The sequence below is a fragment of the Kogia breviceps genome, chromosome 6 (assembly GCF_026419965.1).
Source record: "Kogia breviceps isolate mKogBre1 chromosome 6, mKogBre1 haplotype 1, whole genome shotgun sequence".
NCBI lineage: Eukaryota > Metazoa > Chordata > Mammalia > Artiodactyla > Physeteridae > Kogia > Kogia breviceps.
Genome location: NC_081315.1, coordinates 116,448,613 through 116,468,366, shown reverse-complemented (window position 1 = coordinate 116,468,366; position 19,754 = coordinate 116,448,613). Strand labels below are relative to the sequence as shown.

Sequence of the window (19,754 nt, the reverse complement as noted above, 5' to 3'; positions counted from 1 at the left end):
ACCTACATTCCTATAAACTTCTTGTTAAGAGTCTTTTGAATATATCTTTCATGATCTTCTTGCTGGCAAAATAATTTGGGGAATCATTGTTAACATAACTGTTTCCCTTTAAACACCTTCCCCTTTAGCAGTGGCATAAGCTTGACCCTTAATTCTCTGTACTTTTGATGAAAGACGCTAGAGGTCATTTTCAAAGTCACAGTAAAGGATGACATCTTCATGTACTTATATCCAAGTAATGCCTTTCTACTGTAAAGGTATATCAAGGCCTTGGAGGTAGATACGTCACCAGAAGCTTCTTTATCCATTTCTTCCAGGAAATTATCCTGGTCTCTTTATTCCATCAGAGCTTAAATGGGCGGAGTGGGCGGAGTGGGCGGAGTGATTTTTGCAACTAAAGCATTTGCCTAAGCCTAAGGTTAATGCCTTATGAAGGTATCTTGGTTGAAAAACTCTGGGCACAGGACAGAGGGAGATTTACTATCTGGCCCATGTGTGGCCAAGAAGCAATTGAGGAAGTAAAACTGAAAATGAAGTCTGGGTGCGAGTGGGAGCTCTCCACATTATTTCCTGACGAAACTTTGATCCTAGAGAACATTGTGCTTAGCAGTTTTGAAGGGGAGGAGAAAGTCATTCTTGAAAACATAATATAGGAAATCTTCAACTTACATATTTCCCAAGGTTCAATAGTAAATCTATTATTTAGAATGTAGAGAAATACTCAAAGAAACAATTCAGCAACACACTTGAACCACTTTTCATTGAGCCCCTCTTACGTGCAAAGAACTGTTTACAGTACACTTTAGATGATGACCACAATCTCAAGCTAGTTCACACACTTATTTCACCCTCCCATGAAGGTGAAAGCCTATATTTGCCATGAAAAAAGTATATAACAACATATTATCATAATATTCTTTGATACATTTTTGATCACCTACTGTTTTCAGGGAACTGTGCAAGGTATGGGGGGTTGGGGCGGGATACAAAGACGATCTGGACAAAGCATATCATTAATGGGTGGATGGACTACAGCTGCCGTCGTGTTACGCAGATGTGCTGCTGAGCCCTCCAGATAGGGCTAGCCTGACCTGAGAGCGCTGTCAGTGGACCACATGCCAAATTTGAAAAACTTCATATGAAATAAAGATCTTTTATTAATAAGTTTTGATAATGATTACATGTTGAAATGGTAATATTTTGGATATGTGGGTTAAATAAAATATACTACTAAAATTAATTTTACGTGTTTCTAGCTTCCTAATTTCATTTAAATTTAAGTCGCATTATACTTGTATTGGCAATGCGGATCTACACAATTATACTTACTACCCACTCAGGGCTTATACTATTTACCAGGTAACTTTATACCAAATATATGTGATCTTCCACAAGGGAAGTATTACAGATGAGGAAACTGAGGGTTCAAAGTCTATACTAATTCCTTACTCGACACACACCGACTATATTTTCTGGGCACCAAGGGCTGTTGTAGGCAGCGGGGATACGGCAAAACAAAGTCCCTGTTCTCATGGAACTTACGTTCTAGTGGGAGAGAAAGGTAATAAGTATAAAAAATATGTCAGGCACTGAGAGTGCAGAAAGATGAAGCCTGTAAAAGATGGAGTGCCCAGAATTGGGGTGAGGTGGGAGTGGGCTGTTTTTTAGATAACAAGGTCTGAGAAGGAGTTGCTGTCTGAGTAGAAACATGAAGTGAAAAACTGAGCCCTGCGAATATCGACCTGGCCGGGAGCTTCTGGGCAGAAGCGACAACAAGTAAATGACCAAGGTGGGTGGGTGTGTGCACTCTATACCCTGGAGGAAGAGCAGAAGAGTCAGTGGTGGTAGAGAGCAGTGAACAAGGAGTAGAAGGAGAAGTCAGGAGCCAGCTCACATAGCGACTTGGAAGCCACCACGACTAGGAAATGTTTGAGGATGGCTTTGGCTGCTCTGTGATGCGTGGTCTGCTGTGGGGCATGTGTGGAACCCAGCAAGAGTGCAAGCCAAAGACCAGTTAGGAGGCAGTGGTGCAAGAGAGACCTTACGAGGCCTGTCTGACTCAGCCACTGGAGATTTGCTGTTCCTGTGATACAAAGTAAAATAATCTAAAAATTATCCAGAGAATCTGAACAGCAAAGGTCAAATATCTGGATAATTTAAGCCTCAAAATATATTTTGAGTCTGGAGAGTTATCTGAATTGGCAGTCAAAAATCACTGTCAAACTTCATAGGACAGTAATTTATCTCTGTCCTTTGCTTTCTGCCAATTGAACCTAAGGGAAGTGAACTTGAGATCTGTAATTGGCAGAATGGGATGGCAGGACCTTTAAGTAAGATTCAGATCAAGCAAATTAGCTTTGTTTTTGCCAAAGAAAAGTTTTTCGTTGAGCCAGATGACAATGTTGTAGCCTAAACTATCTGCGCTGGCTCTGTCTACCTTCTGAACTACTCTCATAATTGCTAATTCTGAGTTTAATTTAAGCATAGCTGCACACTCAAGAGAGAGTTAAGGAAAGGACTAGAAGCTGTGTCTTGGATAAATGTATAAATTAGTCTGGATAACTCTGCACAGTCTGTTTTCCTGGACAGAAGTACTTCAAATAAAGAAAGCATCTGCAAGGTCAAATGTTATGTAGGCCAAGTCCTTCCTCCTCTGAGAGGTAAATGTAGGTGTAAAGTAGGTACCCAGTTTCAAATGAAAACAAATAAAAATCAATCACAAGGAACCCAAAAAGTCATGTCTTGATAAAAAGAAGGCTCAATCCTGACCCTCCAGGTTTTGTTATTTACTTTGATGGAACTCACTGGAAAATTGTTCAGCTCCATGCTTCACTGTGCCTGTGTAGATGTGTTTTCTGGGCATTGGATGTAGTTCCTGTCAGTCAGGCACTTTCCTGGAGCGCTAAAATGTACAGATTACACACATCAAAGGCAGGCTGCAACCACTGTAGCTGAAATTTACACAAATCTACGCTGCCAGTAACTGGATAAACAATGAGACTAATGACCTTGTTCTGCATTAATCTCCATATGGCTCTGTTGGTACTGCTCTTGCCTTCAGGCAAGAAGGTTGTGGCTTTGGCTTCTAGCCTCAAACCAGGGATTAGGCGCTGGCCCAGTGCTGACAAGAGCCCGGAGCCCTGCTCCTACAGCCCAGAGAGCCTGAGAAGACTACACAGGACATCCATCTTAAGAGATACATTTACCATGATTCAAGAAACACCCCTATTACCATATTCACTGAGAAAACAAATTTATAAAAGTAAGAAAATCCTTTAGCCACGCACCCCCTTCAGAGAATTTATTTACTTCCAGAGGGCCCCAGGTTTTCCCTGAGTATTTTCAGGGCCTCCCTACTGTCCCCCTAAAATAAGACAGAACCCTTGGTGCCTTGGCCTATGTTCCTCTTTCAGCCAAGAATAAATTTCAAAATGGCTGCGTCTACAAAGAAGAGTGAAAGGAAGGACTGAAGTTGACCAGTGAACTTGTTCAGCATTCACATCTCATCTGGGACTTTGGGGAAAAGCTATGTTAAAACTGGAAGGTTTCCCTCTCCTAAGTGCCCCCCACCGCCCCCCTCCCCATTGCTAGCGAGTCCCTTCAACACTGTTTGCGAAATCTGCTTGTTGCTGCTAGCAGAGACGGTGGAAAGAGCTGGAACATCTCGGGAGGATCCTGTACCTGGGCAGCCTTGGGCCACAGTAACAGGGGACTGGAACACTGGATACCACCCCTTACTCCTGCTTTCATCACTCTGTACGCAGGTCACAGTGAAAAGTTTATACTGGGAGGTGGAGCCCAGGAAATGACTCTGTCCATAGGGTTACCTTAGGTTAGAAAGGATCATGCAGGAAGCACACTCAGCTAAACGCCCAAAGTGCTACACATATGGCTCTCCTGTCACTTCACAGCCAGCCCGAGCCATTATCTTTATTGCCCTGTAAACTTGAGATGCCTCCATCTAAGATATGTAATCACATTCTGTTCTGAAACATAAGTTCTGGTGTCCCAAGGAACACCTCTAATACACCTTTCCAGTCACTCTCCTGTGTCTGTATTTCTGTTGTTGTTTTTGAGTATTTTCCCCATATTCATGTTGCTCCTTTCACAGGCCACCGTGTTACCCAGGCTATTAGCAGAGTTACCGGGAGCTGTGCCAAATGCCTCACAAAAATATCCCACACGCAGTGCCATTTTTCCTCAGCAACTTATCAATGCATTAAGAGTCCATCATACACATGAGGAAGAGTTAAGGCACATCCCCTGTCTTCCTGGAATGTTCTTTCTGCCATCACACTCACTCTGGGGATAACAAACGCCAAGGTGATTTTGGTGCCTTTGTAACTCATCAGTGGATGTCTGAGTGGGAAACCATTGCCATTTGCTCCTGTGGTAAAGGTTCCTAGTGCTTTAGAAGTTTTTTGCTCAGAACTTACAGGTCTCCTTAAGAATCGTCTTTTGCTTCCTACCCACATTTGTACATATTTTTACATGCATGATCTCACTGAATTATTACAACAGTCTCGTTAAGTAGGCTCTTAGTACACCTATTTTGCAGAAAGGAAACTGAGTTCTGGACAAGGTTAAATGGTTTGCCTGAGGTCACCACAGCATGAGAGGAAGTGACAGCACCCCTTCAACGCACGATTTCCGACCCTTTGCACTACGCTATTGCAAAGCCGTCTCTATATCTGTTACTTCTGAAACAACAGAACATTGCTGAAAAAGTCTACTCAAGAAGAGGCCTTAGAGGGCGCTTTTTTGTTGTTTGTGTTTTTGCCATAAAGACAGGACACTTCTGGCTAGTCAGCGAGTCAGAAAAGCTTTCCAAAGTGGGTCAATAACAGGATTTCAAATCACAGAGACCAGCCGTGATTAATGAGTGCTTTGGTAAGGAAAACTACGTGGCCCACCTTACGGTGGGTAGAAAAACCAGCACTCTGCACAACGAACGTGTGCACACGTGTGTGTCCACGTTCTCTTCCCAAATGTGGCCACAGAATAAAGTGTGAAACATACTGAAATAAAACAATATTTATGGCTGAAGAAATTCGGATTCACATAACGGTCATTACGAACAAGATATTTTCCGTAATAAAATTACTGCAAAACAAAATCCGGAGAAACTGTTTCCCTACGTCCTCTTTATTCTATTCCATGTGCTCAAGAATGGTTGCGGGAAAGAAAGAGTACAGGAAGCAGAGACAGAACGAGAGTCCTAGAGAGACGGCCTCTGTTGAGGGTTGGTTTTGCTTTAGAAACTGGAATGTGTCCAGGCTTGATTTTTATTTTCAATTCACATTTCAGATCCAGCTCCCCAAACTCTTTGATCTTTCTCCCTGTCTCCTTACCCGGAAGAGAACCCTTGGCCTTCTCAGCTGGGAGCTGGGAGCACACGTGGAAAGACTGGCTCGGATCCATATTCTTGCCAAATTTAGTCACACAAAGGGGCCTGCAAGGGAAAAAAGAAAGGATGAAAGCGGCAGCCGCCAAGACTTCAAAGGCTGCGCCGCCGAGCCGGGTCCTGCGCAGGCGCCGCCCTCCGCGGATATAAGGTGCGGCTCGCGCGCGCAGGCGGCCTTTTTGCGCGGCCGCTTCGCGCGCGTTCCCGGTCTGAGGGCGGGTGGAGGGGGACCAGCGGCGGAGGAAAAGGGCCGAAGGGCTGGCCGCGGCGTTCGCGCTACCAGCCGGCAGCCCGAGGCTGGTCCGCACGCCAAGTTGAGACGCCTGAGGAAACTTTTCAGAAAGGAGAAAAAAGCATTTCACGTCCAGCCCACTAGGCGAGCCGTCCTGCGGCCCGCAAATGTATTCCAGCTCCCACATCCATTCCATTCCACCCTGGGGATCCCCAGACGTAACGCCGGCTTCTCTGTGCGGGAGCCCGATCCCCGAGGGGGGTTGACGGGGGTTCCCGTCGCGGAGCCGAGCGGTGCGGGCGCGTGGCGGGGCTCTCTTTGGCCCGTGGCCCTCCTCTAAGCCCACTCCGCGTCCGCACGTTCCAGTCCTTGAACACCCCAGCTTGCCTCTTCTCTCTCTGGGCGCCCCCGTGACGTGAGCCCTCGCCTCCAGCTTGGCAGAGGGTCGGCCGGCCGAGCACACAGACTGTGTGGGATGTGGCCCTCCCTCGTGGGCCGTGGGAGGGGAACTCCCACACCCACCCCAGCGAGACGCGGACGCCGCGACCGGCCCGCCCGAGCGCGGGAGATGCCCCCGGAGGGCTCCGTGGGCGGACCCCGCGAGGCTGCGCGGAGCTGCGGGCGCCAAGGGGCGCCGGCCCCACGGAAGCCCGGCGTCCGCAGGCGGCCGGATTTGGGAACGGCATTTTCACGGTCCCCTGAGTTCTCGGTTACCCCGGCGGGTGGGGGGTTGTTTGTTTGTCTTAGGAGGAAGCAAGAAGAGGCGGAAGAACCCCTGGGACACAAACTGCCGTTTCCCTCGCCATCCCCCCCTCCCCTTTCCGAGAAGTCCGTTAAACTGAAGATGCCCACAGCTTTAGTCCCCTGGTGACACTGGGGTGGGAGATCGGGGGTGCCGGAGTTCCATCCCTGGAATCACATGATTCGTTTTTCTAGTCCTTCACGCTTCTCTCTCTTCCAGCATTCTCTTCCGTAGGCCCCCGCCACCTCCTTCCTCTGGGATCCCACCAAAGTTGTAGCTGGGAGAGAGTCCAGGCCACACAAAGGGGGAGACCCGGAGCCCGGGCGGGGAGTTAGGGCTGAGGAGGCGGAGAGGGCTCTGAAGGGCACCGCGCTTTTCTCTCCTCCCTGTAATTAAGGACTCACTTGAGTGTCTGTAGCTGACTCGACTCGACAGCAAAATCCGCCCCCCCCCGGCGGGGAGGAGGGGTCTCTGGTATTGGTGTGGGTCAGCCTCGTAGTTCCCTAGTCTGCACCCGCGGGGGCTGGACCGCGTTTACCCTGCCGGTTTCGAGAACCGTCTTTGCAGCCCCCTCTCCTCTGTTCCGGCGCAGGGTGGGCGCCTCGCCCGTCCACGCGCAGCGCGGGGGGACGACGCCCGGCGCAGAAGGAAGTGTTGATAGAAAACAAGTCACAGTTCGCTCCCAAACTAAACCCCAACCAACCAAAGCCACCAAAAGGGGGGAAACCAACAGCAAGCCAGCCAGCCCCTAGCAATTGTTTCACGGTCGGAATTAAATCACATCAAAACGCCCCCTGAAACCCACATCCTGAAGGAGTGAACCTGCAACAGCTAACCTCCAGTCGTTCGCCCGAGTTCACACGAACAACCTGCCTCTACGTCCGAGGGAAGGGGGCGGCGGGCGGCGGTGTCTCTCCCGCTCCGCACCCATCGCATCCCGGACCTTGCGCCCGAAGAGGCGGTTGCATACGTTAATAGCAGCCCTCGCGCGAATTAGAAGAGATCTCTCCGTGACAGAAATGCCTTTGCCAGGAACTTCACTGAACCTGTCGGGAGGGAGGAACATCTTGTCAGGGTTACTTCGCCCCTCCTGCGTCTCCCAGCTTTTTCCCCCCGGGAGAGGCAGACTTCACGTGGAAATGTCAATCTCCCTCCCAGACAAAGCTTTAAAAAAAAAAAAAAAAACCGAGTGAATATCTTCTAGTCAAGCTCCTTTTAAGTCCACCTCGTCAGAAGATTTGCAGCAATGCTAAGGACAATCAGCCAACACCCCGCACTCCACGGGGAGGGAAAACAGCCACGCACATAGAGTAAGGCTCTGGGTGATTTCGTTAGAAACAACGTTTCCAAAGGAGAGGTTTGCCGCAAAATAGAGAACGCAGCCACCTACCCTCGGCCCTTCTAGTAAACAGTTCCCACTAGTTATTGTTCCCCGAATTCCCATCTTCTCGAGCTCCTAATCTCCAGGACACCTGGAGCTGAGTTCCAAATGACTCAGGGAGTCCTGATAATTAACATGAAGGAGTAAATGGATTCGAATTAGTTGCAACACTTTAACTGGGGGTGGGGGATGTAGGAGTCGTCATTTAATCTCTCTTTGGCTTCCAGAAAATACCCTCTGGCCATTCTGTGTGCCCCCCGCCCCCCCCCCCTGCCCCGACAGTTTGATGAAAAGGAACGTCTACTCTGGCTGCGTTGGTGAAACTGCATTTTCCAGTTCTTTTTCTATCGGTCAAATTGGAGCATTTGTGGGAGGACTTTCTACTTTGTTTTCCCATATTTCTTTTAGAACAGAGGGTATAAATGTCTGACATAGCTACGTGTTCACATCTCTGAGACATTACACTCACACTGGTGCATAACTTCAAGGGAAGTTGCATAATGCTACCGACCAAAAAAATAAAATTGGGTTTCTCCCCATCTTTTTAGTATAGCCTTACACATTGTAGCAGATTATTCTTTTTGTTGTTTTTCCTCTAAGGCATAGCACTGTCAGCTATTTACAGTGGATTTAATGTTTTACTCTTCCTGGCTCCCATCACTATAGCCCTTTACTTTTACCCCAACCCCCCAAGATAGAATTTATCGTGTGACTCCTGGCCATCCTCTATGTGACCAATTGAACCCTTTAAATGATAGTTTTAAACATTGCTTCCTAGTGAATTTCCATCTCTATCAAGTAATTACCAGTAAGTGAAGTTTTGAGTGTTCCTTTCGAGCACTGTTAAGGTCTTATACAATGTCTAGCAGCATGCAATTTCCCCCTTAGGAAAAGAAGAGGGGTCTTTGCATGACTATTCCTGTATAATACGGCTAAAGTCTGATTCTGTAATGTTTTCCCTATTTTCAGTTTGAGGGAGATGAAGACACATTTCTTCCTGCCGCCTGTTTACTGTTCTGAGGTTTTACAGATAGCTACTGTATTGGGTATAATAATTTTGCCTGGATTTTTAACTGAGGGGGTTTGAGAGCCAAGGAATAAAATGTAATGTGTTTTCAAACTTCAGCTTCGTTTATACTGTAACTTTCACAAAGCATCTCCTTAAAAGTCCTGTCCTTGTACAAAATGCATCAAAGAGACGGTGGAGGCTGGGGAATTTTTGAGGTTGGATTCGGATTTGCATCTTCAAGGGTCTCTTTGAGCCCGCAGTCCGAGGTGCCAGAGACTGCCCTGTCCTGCCTCCTGCTACTGGCTTCCCTCTCCTGGGTCCTTTTGCCTTTTCTTCCCCCTACTTGGGTTGTTTTTTCATTCTTTATGAGGTTCCCACACATCGTGGCATGTATCTTCGAAAATCTACGAGCGACCTATAGCATAACTCTCTGTGAGCATCCCATGGTGAGGATGTAATGAAAAAGATCTTGCTTAAAAAACGATAATTAAGATCCAGTCTTCAGTTTTTCCTTCCTCCTCCTATATTTCTCGGTAAGCCTGGAGGTTTTATTTTTGCCAGCATGTGTTCCCTTGTCCTTTTACAATGTATTTAGGAAAGCCAGAACTCCTTCTTGTTCTTCTTGCTTCCGTTCTGTCTTATTAGTTGAGCAATGTGTTCTGTTTTCCCCTTTTCCTTCTCTGTGTCCCCGATTCCCGCCTCATCCCCTCTGTCAGAGCATCTATCAATGTGGTGTCGATCACAGCTGCGGCGGCTTCTCTTTCATCTTCTTCCCACTGGTAGAGCAAGGGAGGGAGAGAGGGAGGCGGAAAGGAGGTGGGGGAGAGACTGGCAGAGGAAGGAGGTGGGGGTGGGAAGGGAACAAGGAAGAGACACTTAGATGATGAAGTTAAACCGTTGGGGCAGAGCTTCTTGTCAATTTCACGCGGGCAAAGCGTCTCTCTCGTGGGTTACAAGAAGCGCCGGGTCCTTCCTGCGCTCGCCAAGTTGCCTGAATCTTTTCTCTGTGCGCGCGCGCACACATACACACACACACACACACACACACACACACAAACACACACCCCAAAACCTAGGGCTAGTCCTACAGGCTCTGGGAAAAAAAAAAAAGTCCTCAATCACCTCCTCCTTCTCGCCGTTCCCCACCTCCCCCCCGCACCCCCCAGCGGGCAGCCAAGGAGAGCTGGAGGCGGGGGAGGGGAAGGGGAGGAGAAGCGACGCAAGAGGGTAGCTTTTCAGCGCCGCCGAGGCGCGGGAGGAGGAGAAGCGGCGGGGAGGCGCTGCCGCTCACCTGCGGGGCAGGGCGCGGAGGAGGAACCAGGCTGCGCGCTCTCCGGCTGAGGAGCTGGGACGTGCCCGCAGCCCCGCACGCGGCCAAGCTCGGGGCGTCCCCCTCCCTCGGGCCTGGCGAACCCGAGGGGTGAAGCTCTTTGCTTTGACAAGCGGTGCGGCGGAAGCGTGGAGAGCGGCGAGCAAAAGAGCGAGCGAGCCAGACTGAGGAAACTCGAGACGGGAACAAAGAGGGGTCGGGGTGTGTGTGTGTGTGTGTGTGTGTGTATGTATGTATGTGTGTGTGTGTGTGTGTGTGTGTGTGTGTGTGTGTGTGTCGGCTCCAGCTCGCGGCGGAATCTTTTGGGTCCGAGGCCCCTGCTGTGACTCCCCGAGACCCAGCCGTGCTCTCCACTGCCGACTCCCTGCACTCGCCGACACAAACTTTATTCTTGGCAAACTTCTTCTCTTTCTCTTTCCCTCCTCCTCCGCCCCCACCTTTTCTTCCGGCAGATTAAATGCTCCTGGAGAAGGAAAACCGAAGCGAAAGGGAAGGAAATAAGAAGCTTTAAAACGGACATCTCCAATCCGGGTGGCTCTTTATTTTTTTTTATCCTCCAGGAAGTGGACATTTCGTTATCTTCTGATTCTCTTTGCACCGTCTCTGCTGGGACAAACGGAGCCGTTTTGCCTATCTGCCTTCTTTTCTTGGAAAACAGACTCCCAGATCGGCATCTGGGAAAGCAAAGGTGGAGAGATTTGCGTGGAGACGCGCCGACGGACTCTCCACTGGCCTTTGGAGAGTCGAAACTCCTCCGGAACTGGCGTCCTCCGCGCGCAGATCCCGGAGACGCTGGGGGCGTGGGGCGGCCGCCCGGGCAGCCTAGCCTAGCGCGCGGCACAGACGCCCCCAGAGGCGCCGGCTGCGGCGGCCCTCGCATCCCTGTGTCTTTCGGCGTCGGGGACGGGCGCGGGCGTAGGTCTTCGCGGAGTAGGAAGGCACGGGCGGCCACCAGGGCGCGGGCGCCGCTGCAGCAGCCCGGCGCTCTCCAGCCCGGCTTCCGCCCGCTCTCCTCCCTCACGCATCCTTCCAATTCTCCTTTTCCTCCTCCCCTTTTCGTTGACCCCTTCTCTTTTCTGCTGTCGCCTGGGGTGCTCCCCCAGAGGAGCGGAGATTACAGAGTGGTCGGGATGCCCCAACTCTCCGGGGCAGGCGGCGGCGGTGGGGGGGACCCGGAACTCTGCGCCACGGACGAGATGATCCCCTTCAAAGACGAGGGCGATCCCCAGAAGGAGAAGATTTTCGCCGAGATCAGTCACCCTGAAGAGGAAGGTGACTTAGCCGACATCAAGTCTTCCTTGGTTAATGAATCCGAAATCATCCCGGCGAGCAACGGACACGAGGTGAGCCGGCCGCTGCCCCGAGCTTTGAGAGGCGTGGCGGGTCCCGGGGAAGGAGCAGAGAGGGAAGAAGGGAGGGAAGGCGCTGGACAGCCCCGGCCGAAGGGTCCCGAGTAGGTCTGCAGGGTGGGGGTATGGGGGCGGGTGGCTGGGCTCCTGGTTAGTGTTCTTTCTTTCTTTGTGTGTGTGTGTGTGTGTGTGTGTGCGTGCGTGTGCGCGCGCGCGTGTGTGTGGTGTGCTGGGAAACATTCCAAGTGAATCAGTTTTGGGGTTTGGTGACTAAACCGTTGGTTTGCAGCCAGGAGAACCTGCCCTTAACCCATAATGTTTGGCCTTCAGACTTTTTAGTGGGGTTTAGGGAGTGCCATGCATTAAAGCGAGGATGTCTGAACAGCACTACTGAGAAGTTCTTCCGTAGGACGGAAAACAGAGTGCACCCGCTCTCTTTCTTGGTAGATGTCTCTGCAAAAGTGCGTTAAACCACCAAAGGCTTAGGTAAAGGCGAGCAGAGCCACAGGCCCGAGGAAGGGGAGGCGGGCGTGGGCCGGGGACAGGCGGGGCGGTCCCAACCGCTGCGGAGCCGGCCGGCCGAGGGGGCGCGCGCCCGGGCGGCGGGGGCGGTGCGGGCGCGGGTCCTTTGGGCCGCTGGGGCCGGCTGCCAGCAGCCGTGGGCGAGCCGTGCCACCCCCCGGGGGGGGGGCCTCGCAGTACCGCCCGCAACACTAGCTTGCTCCAATCATCGCCACTTAAAGAAAAAAAGTACGCTTATATTTGGGGTTAGTTTGGGCCCGAATCAGGCCTTTAAATCTGCAGAAGAAGGGCGAGTCGGAGAGATGCAGCGGAAGCCAGTGCACCCACTCAGGGGAGGGTGGAAAGCGCATTATCAGATCTCCTGGCCGGCTGCGGGCGATAGCGATGGTAACCCGAGTAGAGTAAATAGAGACACGTGGGTGCTGGCGAGAGAAAGCCGCGAGCAGGACCTCGCGGAAGGGCTATTTCAGGTCTCTAGGGGAGCTTCAGAAGTGGGGGGAGGGGGGCGGATGGACCCTGATACCCGACACTCCACTGGCCACCCTTGTTCAACAACTGGGAAACGCTTTGGAGGAAATCCGGTAGAAAAGTCCTGACACTCAGATGATTTCACCAACGCTTTTTCCCTCCAAAGAAATTTGGAGGGTATATTCTTTTTCCTTAAATGGCATCCTTCTACCCCCAAAAAGAAAGCGTGTGGTTTTGGGGGCGGGGACATTTTGGGTTTTAAACAGTAAGTTTAAGAACACCTCAGAGTTGCCTTCTTTATCCCAATGGCAGGGGTGAGTACGCATTTTGGAAGCCCGGGGGGCCTGGGTTCTAAGGAGAGCGTAGGGGTGTTCTCCATCCCCTGAATCTTTCATCCCAACTTGCCAATTAGGGGGGAACCTAGGGGTGGCCAGGGCACACCCAGCTCCACTTAAAAGATTTGTGACTATGTGTGTATGGGGGGAAGGAGACCACTGGGAGGACAGATGTCCGAGGAGCCAAATGACATCCAGAATACTCGAGGCCAAACTCATATTTGTAGAGCAGCCTTTTAAAATTTCTACCAATTTTCCTCGCCCTTTCTTTTTCTATAAATAAAGTTGCCACGCACTTCACATTTCCTAAACGTTTCTGCTTTGGGGAGAAGGGTGCTGCATTTGAAGTCCAGAACTCCTATTAGGGCTCTGTTCATCTTTGCCAGTGGTAGGTTGGCATGGGGCAGACCCAAGGAAGACAGTGAAGGGGTAATACCACAGGTTTGCACGTGGTTGAGTCTGGGTGGATGGTGGTTACCAGAACTGATATTAGCTGGGCTACCTTTTAGAACTCCATAGCCCAATTTTCAAGTTTTCCTCCCTTTAACCACAGAACAGTTTACTTTTCTCTTGTAAGCTTGCCCTGAGCCAGCCATGGTAGCTTATGAGAAGAGCTCCTGCTGGGATTGGTTTGGGACAGTTGCCTGAGATCTCCATTTGTGAGCGATGGGCTTGTTTTTAGTTAAATGTCATTTTCAGTTGCAAAATATTTCAGCCCGCTTTTAATCAGCTCTGATTGAAGTCAACAGTGGTTGAAGAAGCCATCAAAACGATTAACGCCGTTAACTCAGATCCTTGTCATATTTCGGTATCCGAGTAGCCTTGTTGTGTTTTAGTAAACAGCGGTCAGAACAGCATATGGATTGTTCGCAAGTCTGTTTCTGTTGTTATTATCATTTATAGCTGGTAGTCCTGGGTAGATAATTTCCAAAACCACATGTTGAAAAGAGAAAGATTTCCCAGTACTCAGCCCTAGCCTATCCTCTTAGATTAATAAAACAGGTAGATTGAGTTGCACCTGATTCTCCTCCTTTGAGTTACCAGTGGATGCACGCTTATATCATTATTGTCACAAACTCTAAAGTGATCTTGTTTCTTTTGGGGGTGGGGATTCGTCTTGTTAGGTGGCCAGACAAGCACAAACCTCTCAGGATTCCTACCACGACAAGGCCAGAGAACACCCTGATGACGGTAAGACGCGAATTCTGCCTCTCCCAACCTTGACGTTTAATATGTGCAATTTGTGAATGTAGGTATGTTTTGCTATTTTTATCTGCATCCAAGAAACTCGAATCGTGTGTGATAAGACTGCGTCTGTGTTGTAACAAAATGAGAAAGAAAACCCGGGAAACTTATTGCTTATCACTAATGTATAGTTACATAATTTAGAAACTCTTTGAATGATTTAGGGGCTTTTGAATTTCTGTTGGCTTCCAGATTTTTTGTGGAAGAGAAATGTCTATAATTAGTTTTTCTCTTTTTCTCATTTTACCCAAAGTTCTAATTGTAGATCTTTACTATTTTTTCCTGCATTGTTATAAAGAGTGACAGTCTACACCAATTTATTTGCCAACAAGAATAGTTTCAGATAGGCTTTCATTTGTGAAATTGCTGTTTCTTGTTATAGTGAGAAGGCAGGCACTGTGTATGCGCAGACTAAATATGGCTCAGTAAAGAAGAATCTGACTTGTAAAAATATAAAACGTTATTCTTAAAGTTAAGAACTATGCATATGGAACGTGATAGACTTTCTCCCCATTTCCGATTCTTGCTCAAAACTGTAAAAATTCTACATACTTTCTAAGATTTAAGGAGAACCCCGTGTGACTTTAAAAGAGTCTGTAATCTTTAGGGTTCCCTTGTTGAACAGTCTACATTTCTGTCCTCCTTTAATTGCTTACAATTGGCCTGACCAGAATGAGGTGTTCACACGTACAATATGTCAGCCAGAGGAAGAAGAGAAGAGAACTATAATATCAGGCTTCCTTCTGAGCTGCAAAGTAGCTATACACAGATTAAAGAGAAGACATGTATACAGTGAACACACACACATTTCTTTACCAGAGTGATGTTAGTATACACATAAAATTAAGTCTCCTGTAGTTAATCCTTCATAAATTTGGGTAGTTGCCCATATGCTAGATACAACTTGCTCCCTCAGTAAAATGTAGAAAATTTCCAGACATCTAGAAGCACAGGTAGAATTTTTGAGTTTGCCAATAAGATGGAGCATAACTTCCAAGTGTATAAATATATACATGTGGGTATGGCTGAATGGCCTAGTATATTTATATTACAGCTCTGTGTGTCTTCTTTCATGTGTCTGTATTTCTTAGTCCAGTTTGTTAGTATTAGAACAAATTAAGTTAGATGGGTAACACTTAGTTTTGTAAAAACACCAGTAAAAAACACCAGTCAGTAGTGGCAATAAATTGAACCACATGTTTTTAAAACATCTGGTTCACTGCTAAGCTGTTTAAGAGAATAAATACTGTCAATCTAAAATAGAGCATAATCAGTTACAATACTTCGTAAACAAATCTTTTACGTAAGGTGTGATTTTTAGTAGTACTATTAGCTTTTCAATGAAAGGTACAGTGATATAAATAGGAAGTCAAAGCACATATGATTGTTCTTTGCATTCTCTCAGGAAAGCATCCAGATGGAGGGCTGTACAACAAGGGACCCTCTTACTCGAGTTATTCCGGGTACATAATGATGCCAAATATGAATAATGACCCATACATGTCAAATGGATCTCTTTCTCCACCCATCCCGAGAACAGTGAGTAACATGCTGATGTTGCAGATTATTTCAGAAGTGTAAATTAATTTGTATTTTGGCAAAATGTTTGTTTTTTAAAAGACACTGGCAATGCTTTCATTATGTATGACCAGTCGTTGCTAAATAAGACCTGCTATGAGGAATGGCTGCCTTACAATATTGCTACTTTTGATGTTTTGCACTTGGAATTTTAGCTTTCGGTGTATTGGTTAAGAGAATGAAAAACAGATCATGAGCTATCATGAAATCATTGAATTTAAATCAGCAACGTCATAATTTTATGAGTATTGTGCTTTCTACTCTGATGAGAGAAATTGATTTAATCTTTCAGTTAACTAAGTGCTGTATGTCTTTCATTGCGCATAAGCTATGTAGAATCAGAACTCCTTTGGCTTATTTGGAGCTGAATGATGGAAATGTTACTTCAGCTTTTAAACCAGTGTCTCATTTTATTGTGTTAGCTAATTTTCTTTAAAATCAGTTTGGGGGTGGGGAGGAATGAGCTATTTTTGCGTTATTGTCAATTGTTAAGAAAGTATCACTTGAAGATAATTCTAATGAAAATTGTTCTTTTTTATCTCCGGGTTCAGTTAACTTGCAAGTTTTAAAAATCCAGTGGCATTATAGCTGCTTTACACATTATGCATAACATGGAAACCTTATTTATATAGTAAGAAAACATCTAAAGGGTTACCTCTGTAGTACATGAATGTGAAATGTGCTGGTGATGGAGGTCTCCCTGAGATTCGTTTCTTCGTAGGTAGTGATGGGTTTTTATTGCTCCGTCAATACATATACCTTCTTTCTGGCCTCACTCTCCCTCACCCACCCAAACCCCAATGAAAAACATGTATGTTTGGGTGTTGGGGACGAGGGTTTCAGTCTAACTGGCCCTCCCGCGAGTCAAATCTAGGATTATAAAATGGAACCTGTAGTCTTTGCCTTATTATATTAGCCCAGTGCTTTCACCAAGTGAAAAAAAAAAAATCAGTCACAGACATCTGGGGGCAAGTACTATCATTGATACCTCAGTGGACAGAATCTGGGAGCCATGAGATACTACAGAATAGGAGAGAGGAATACCTCCTAATCAGTCATCAACAAACAAGAGTATTTATGGTTATCTTGATTATCTGTGGCTCTCAACTATTGAAGCGATAGATCTATGAAATATAACCACTTTATGCGGGCACTGTGATTTAGAAGTTATAATTTTTTCCCACAAGTTCCAAAAAGATATGTGACCTTTTAAGTAGAGAGTAAGATTTTTTCTAATTTTCGTATAGCAGCTAAAATGGAGATCTTGGAAATCTTGTGATGGCTGTTATAGGAAAGAGCGATTTCACATTTTAAAAGGCTTTTCTAATATTTAATGATAGAAATGTGTGTGGTACATATAAATCTCTTATCTAAAAAGTGAATGAACTAATAAAAGCAAATATGGTTTTTAACATTTAGAGACCACCTAAATAAATGCTTCTGAGTCTTAAAATTTGTAGGAGATTATATTGTTGAATTAAATATGTGTACATTCAGATATTTTAAAGTTGGGCTGTTTTTCTTTTGTTGATGTTTTGGAGGGGAGGGGGAGGAGACTGTTTTAGATAAGGAATAATTGAAGATTTCTGCTGAAGGCTTTTTAGAACAACAAATAATCTTTCTGACAAATCAAATTATAGCCTCTGACTCGGTAACAGTAGAAAAGAGCTACTAAAATAATCTTATACTTTTAGGCTGTGCACACAGTTAATGCTAAATAAGTATTTGTGGAGTTTATTTTTTAGTTTAGCCATTTCTCCTTTCAAAAACAATAATTTTTTAAAAGTCAGTATAATTAAAGTCTGTTGATATTTATAACTTATTCCTAAGAATATTGAAAATTAAGCTTCTCTTCCTCTTTAAACCAGCATTTTCTGCCTTGGTCTTTCTAGCCTTTTCTCCTACCCCCTCAGTATACTAATCATTTTAAATTGTTAGAATGGAAAGTATTTATTGTTAGTGTATGTATTAAAATTCTGAGGTCAGTGAATTGAACAGTCATTCATTGTTTAGGAAAGATTTGTGGCCAGAATAAATGTTGGTGGGTGTAGAGTGGAGGGAAGGGGGTGTGGTCAGGAAACAGTTACCTTACCCTCCTATTGCTGCTTTGCTTTATTCTGTTACATTTTAGAACTCGTTTATTTTAGGCACGTTTCTTGCGATATTCTGCAGTTTGCACAGTACGAGAAGCTTTTCAGTTTTAACCACGAGACAACGTTCAATTTTTTTCTTTTAGGGTCCGACCTAAGTGAGTTGAAATCTTTGGTTTTTAATAATTAACAGCTGTTTTTAGTGTGTCTGAGACCCAAAACACTTTAACCGGAAGGCAGCCCCTCCTCTTCACCCCTAACCACACTTCTGCCTCTTGCTCTTTAACTCTGTCCTTAGCAGGACTGAGTGTTTGTGCAACTGACATCCATAGTGATAGGTTTGCATCTAGGGTGTCAGGAGCAGGGTGACCATTTGGGTTTGGGCTTTGCCTGGGAGCAGTCCCCCGGCAGCCCTGTTACTTGGATTTGCATTACAAACAACTGCTTGTTTACTGTATCTGCTGCCCTCAGGTGTTAGGATTAGAAAAACAACTGGGAGTGAGGGAGGGCCCTGACCAGCCCTTCCCCACACAGAATTTTCTGTTCACATGTAACTGCAGACGATCCAACTGGCGCGCAGAGAAGTGTTTCTGCTGGTGGCTCATTTTAACAATTCTATATGTGTCTGCTCTTTTTTAGGCAAACACTGACATACATATGCTCGCACAGCTTTTACCCATGACCTAAATATAGTATGACCAGGAGAACCACCTTTGCCAATCGAGCTTTTTTTTTTTTTTTTTTTTTCCCATCTGAAGGGAAATTTTAATTGGCAGAAATTCTAGAACAGAACAGAACATTCTTAGAACAGAATTTCTAGAACAGAACAGAACGGAAATTCTTAGAGGTGTGTCTATACCAGAAATCTTGTGAATGGGTGTTTCATAGAATTTTAAATAAGACTTCTTGGTTCAGATAAACTGGGCCTAGCAAGAAAGCACCTGTAATAATGACACTTTTGGTGTCATGAGCTCTTAAAGCACAGTAAACCTTGGCTTGAGGTGGTCGTCTTCATGGAGTGTGAGAGGATGCAGAAGCCTTTTAAATATTTCAGAGCAAGGGCCCTGGAGAGTTTATTAAAAGCATACTCCAAAGACTTTCTCTGAGTCTTATTTATGAAAATCCCTGGAGGCCAATGGTAATGTATTAAAAGGAAAAAATAGTTCTTTGCCTCCTGCGCTGGGTCCTGGCACTTGTGTGCCTGAATACTGTATGACAGTGAGCTTGGCTGGCTTTACATAGTGAAAGTTCCCACTGGCCGCATGCACTGTGGTTATTCATCTTAGGTGTCAAACTTCCATTTGTCTCTCATGCAACCCAAATGTTTAACACCTCTCTCTGAAGAGAAACATCTCATTTCTCTTCAGCTGCTCAAGGGAAAAGCAGCAGACTTAGCTCAGGAAGCGCCAGCAAACGTTGCAGCTCGGGTCACACCAACCACAGTAACACCTGGGCAGGATAGCGCTGCTGACTGCATTGTTTGTTTCTTGGTGATCTTTCTGAGGGGATGGATTTTTAGGCGGGAAAGGAAGATGTTTGTGTTTGAATTTCATCTTCCTTTCTTATTTTTAGTAGACATTGCTATTAAAATGTTTCAGGGTTTTTTATTGTTATTTTGAGCAACTCGGTTCTATTGTATGGTTTTTACCTGAAGGGAATCAACATTTTGATTTTTGATGAACAGAATTTACCTATTATAACTTTGTCTTAACCTCCCCCACCCATGTTTGTATTTGCTTGCAGTTAAAATTCGATTTTTGCCGTTGTTCACATCTGGAATTAAGGAACTAGGTGGACGTGTCTAATCAGCAAGCTTACACTTATCCAGCTGTCCATCACACTGCTGCTTGGCTTTGAAAATAATCACAGAAACAATAATCAATAGGGAGACTATGGCTTCTTAATTCAAGGGTACAGGGAGACTATAGCTTATGTTTTGAGCAAAAATTTTAAGTGTTTTTTCACTTCACTGCAAGGAGCTACTTCATTTGACTTACTAATAAATTATTTTAAATTTTTTAATCTAAGTTGTGTACTTTTTGAAGCTAAGTATATTAAATTTTCCTTTT

General features: G+C 46.2%; 1 protein-coding gene across 6 annotated transcripts in view; it reads left to right on the top strand.

The window, feature by feature from the left end:
* The first annotated feature begins 10,005 nt into the window (after nt 1–10,005).
* Nucleotides 10,006–19,754, top strand: part of LEF1 (lymphoid enhancer binding factor 1) — a 120,849-nt gene continuing 111,100 nt past the window's right edge. For 2 of the 6 annotated variants that reach the window (XM_067036467.1, XM_067036466.1), the window contains exons 1-3: nt 10,451–11,441; nt 13,897–13,963; nt 15,423–15,556. In XM_067036467.1, the coding sequence (XP_066892568.1) occupies nt 11,229–11,441; nt 13,897–13,963; nt 15,423–15,556 (414 nt within the window). In that variant the 5' untranslated portion in view covers nt 10,451–11,228. Of the gene's footprint in view, nt 11,442–13,896; nt 13,964–15,422; nt 15,557–19,754 lie in introns of all 6 variants that reach the window. The other 4 variants (XM_059067680.2, XM_059067679.2, XM_059067682.2 and 1 more) reach the window with 4 other exon arrangements.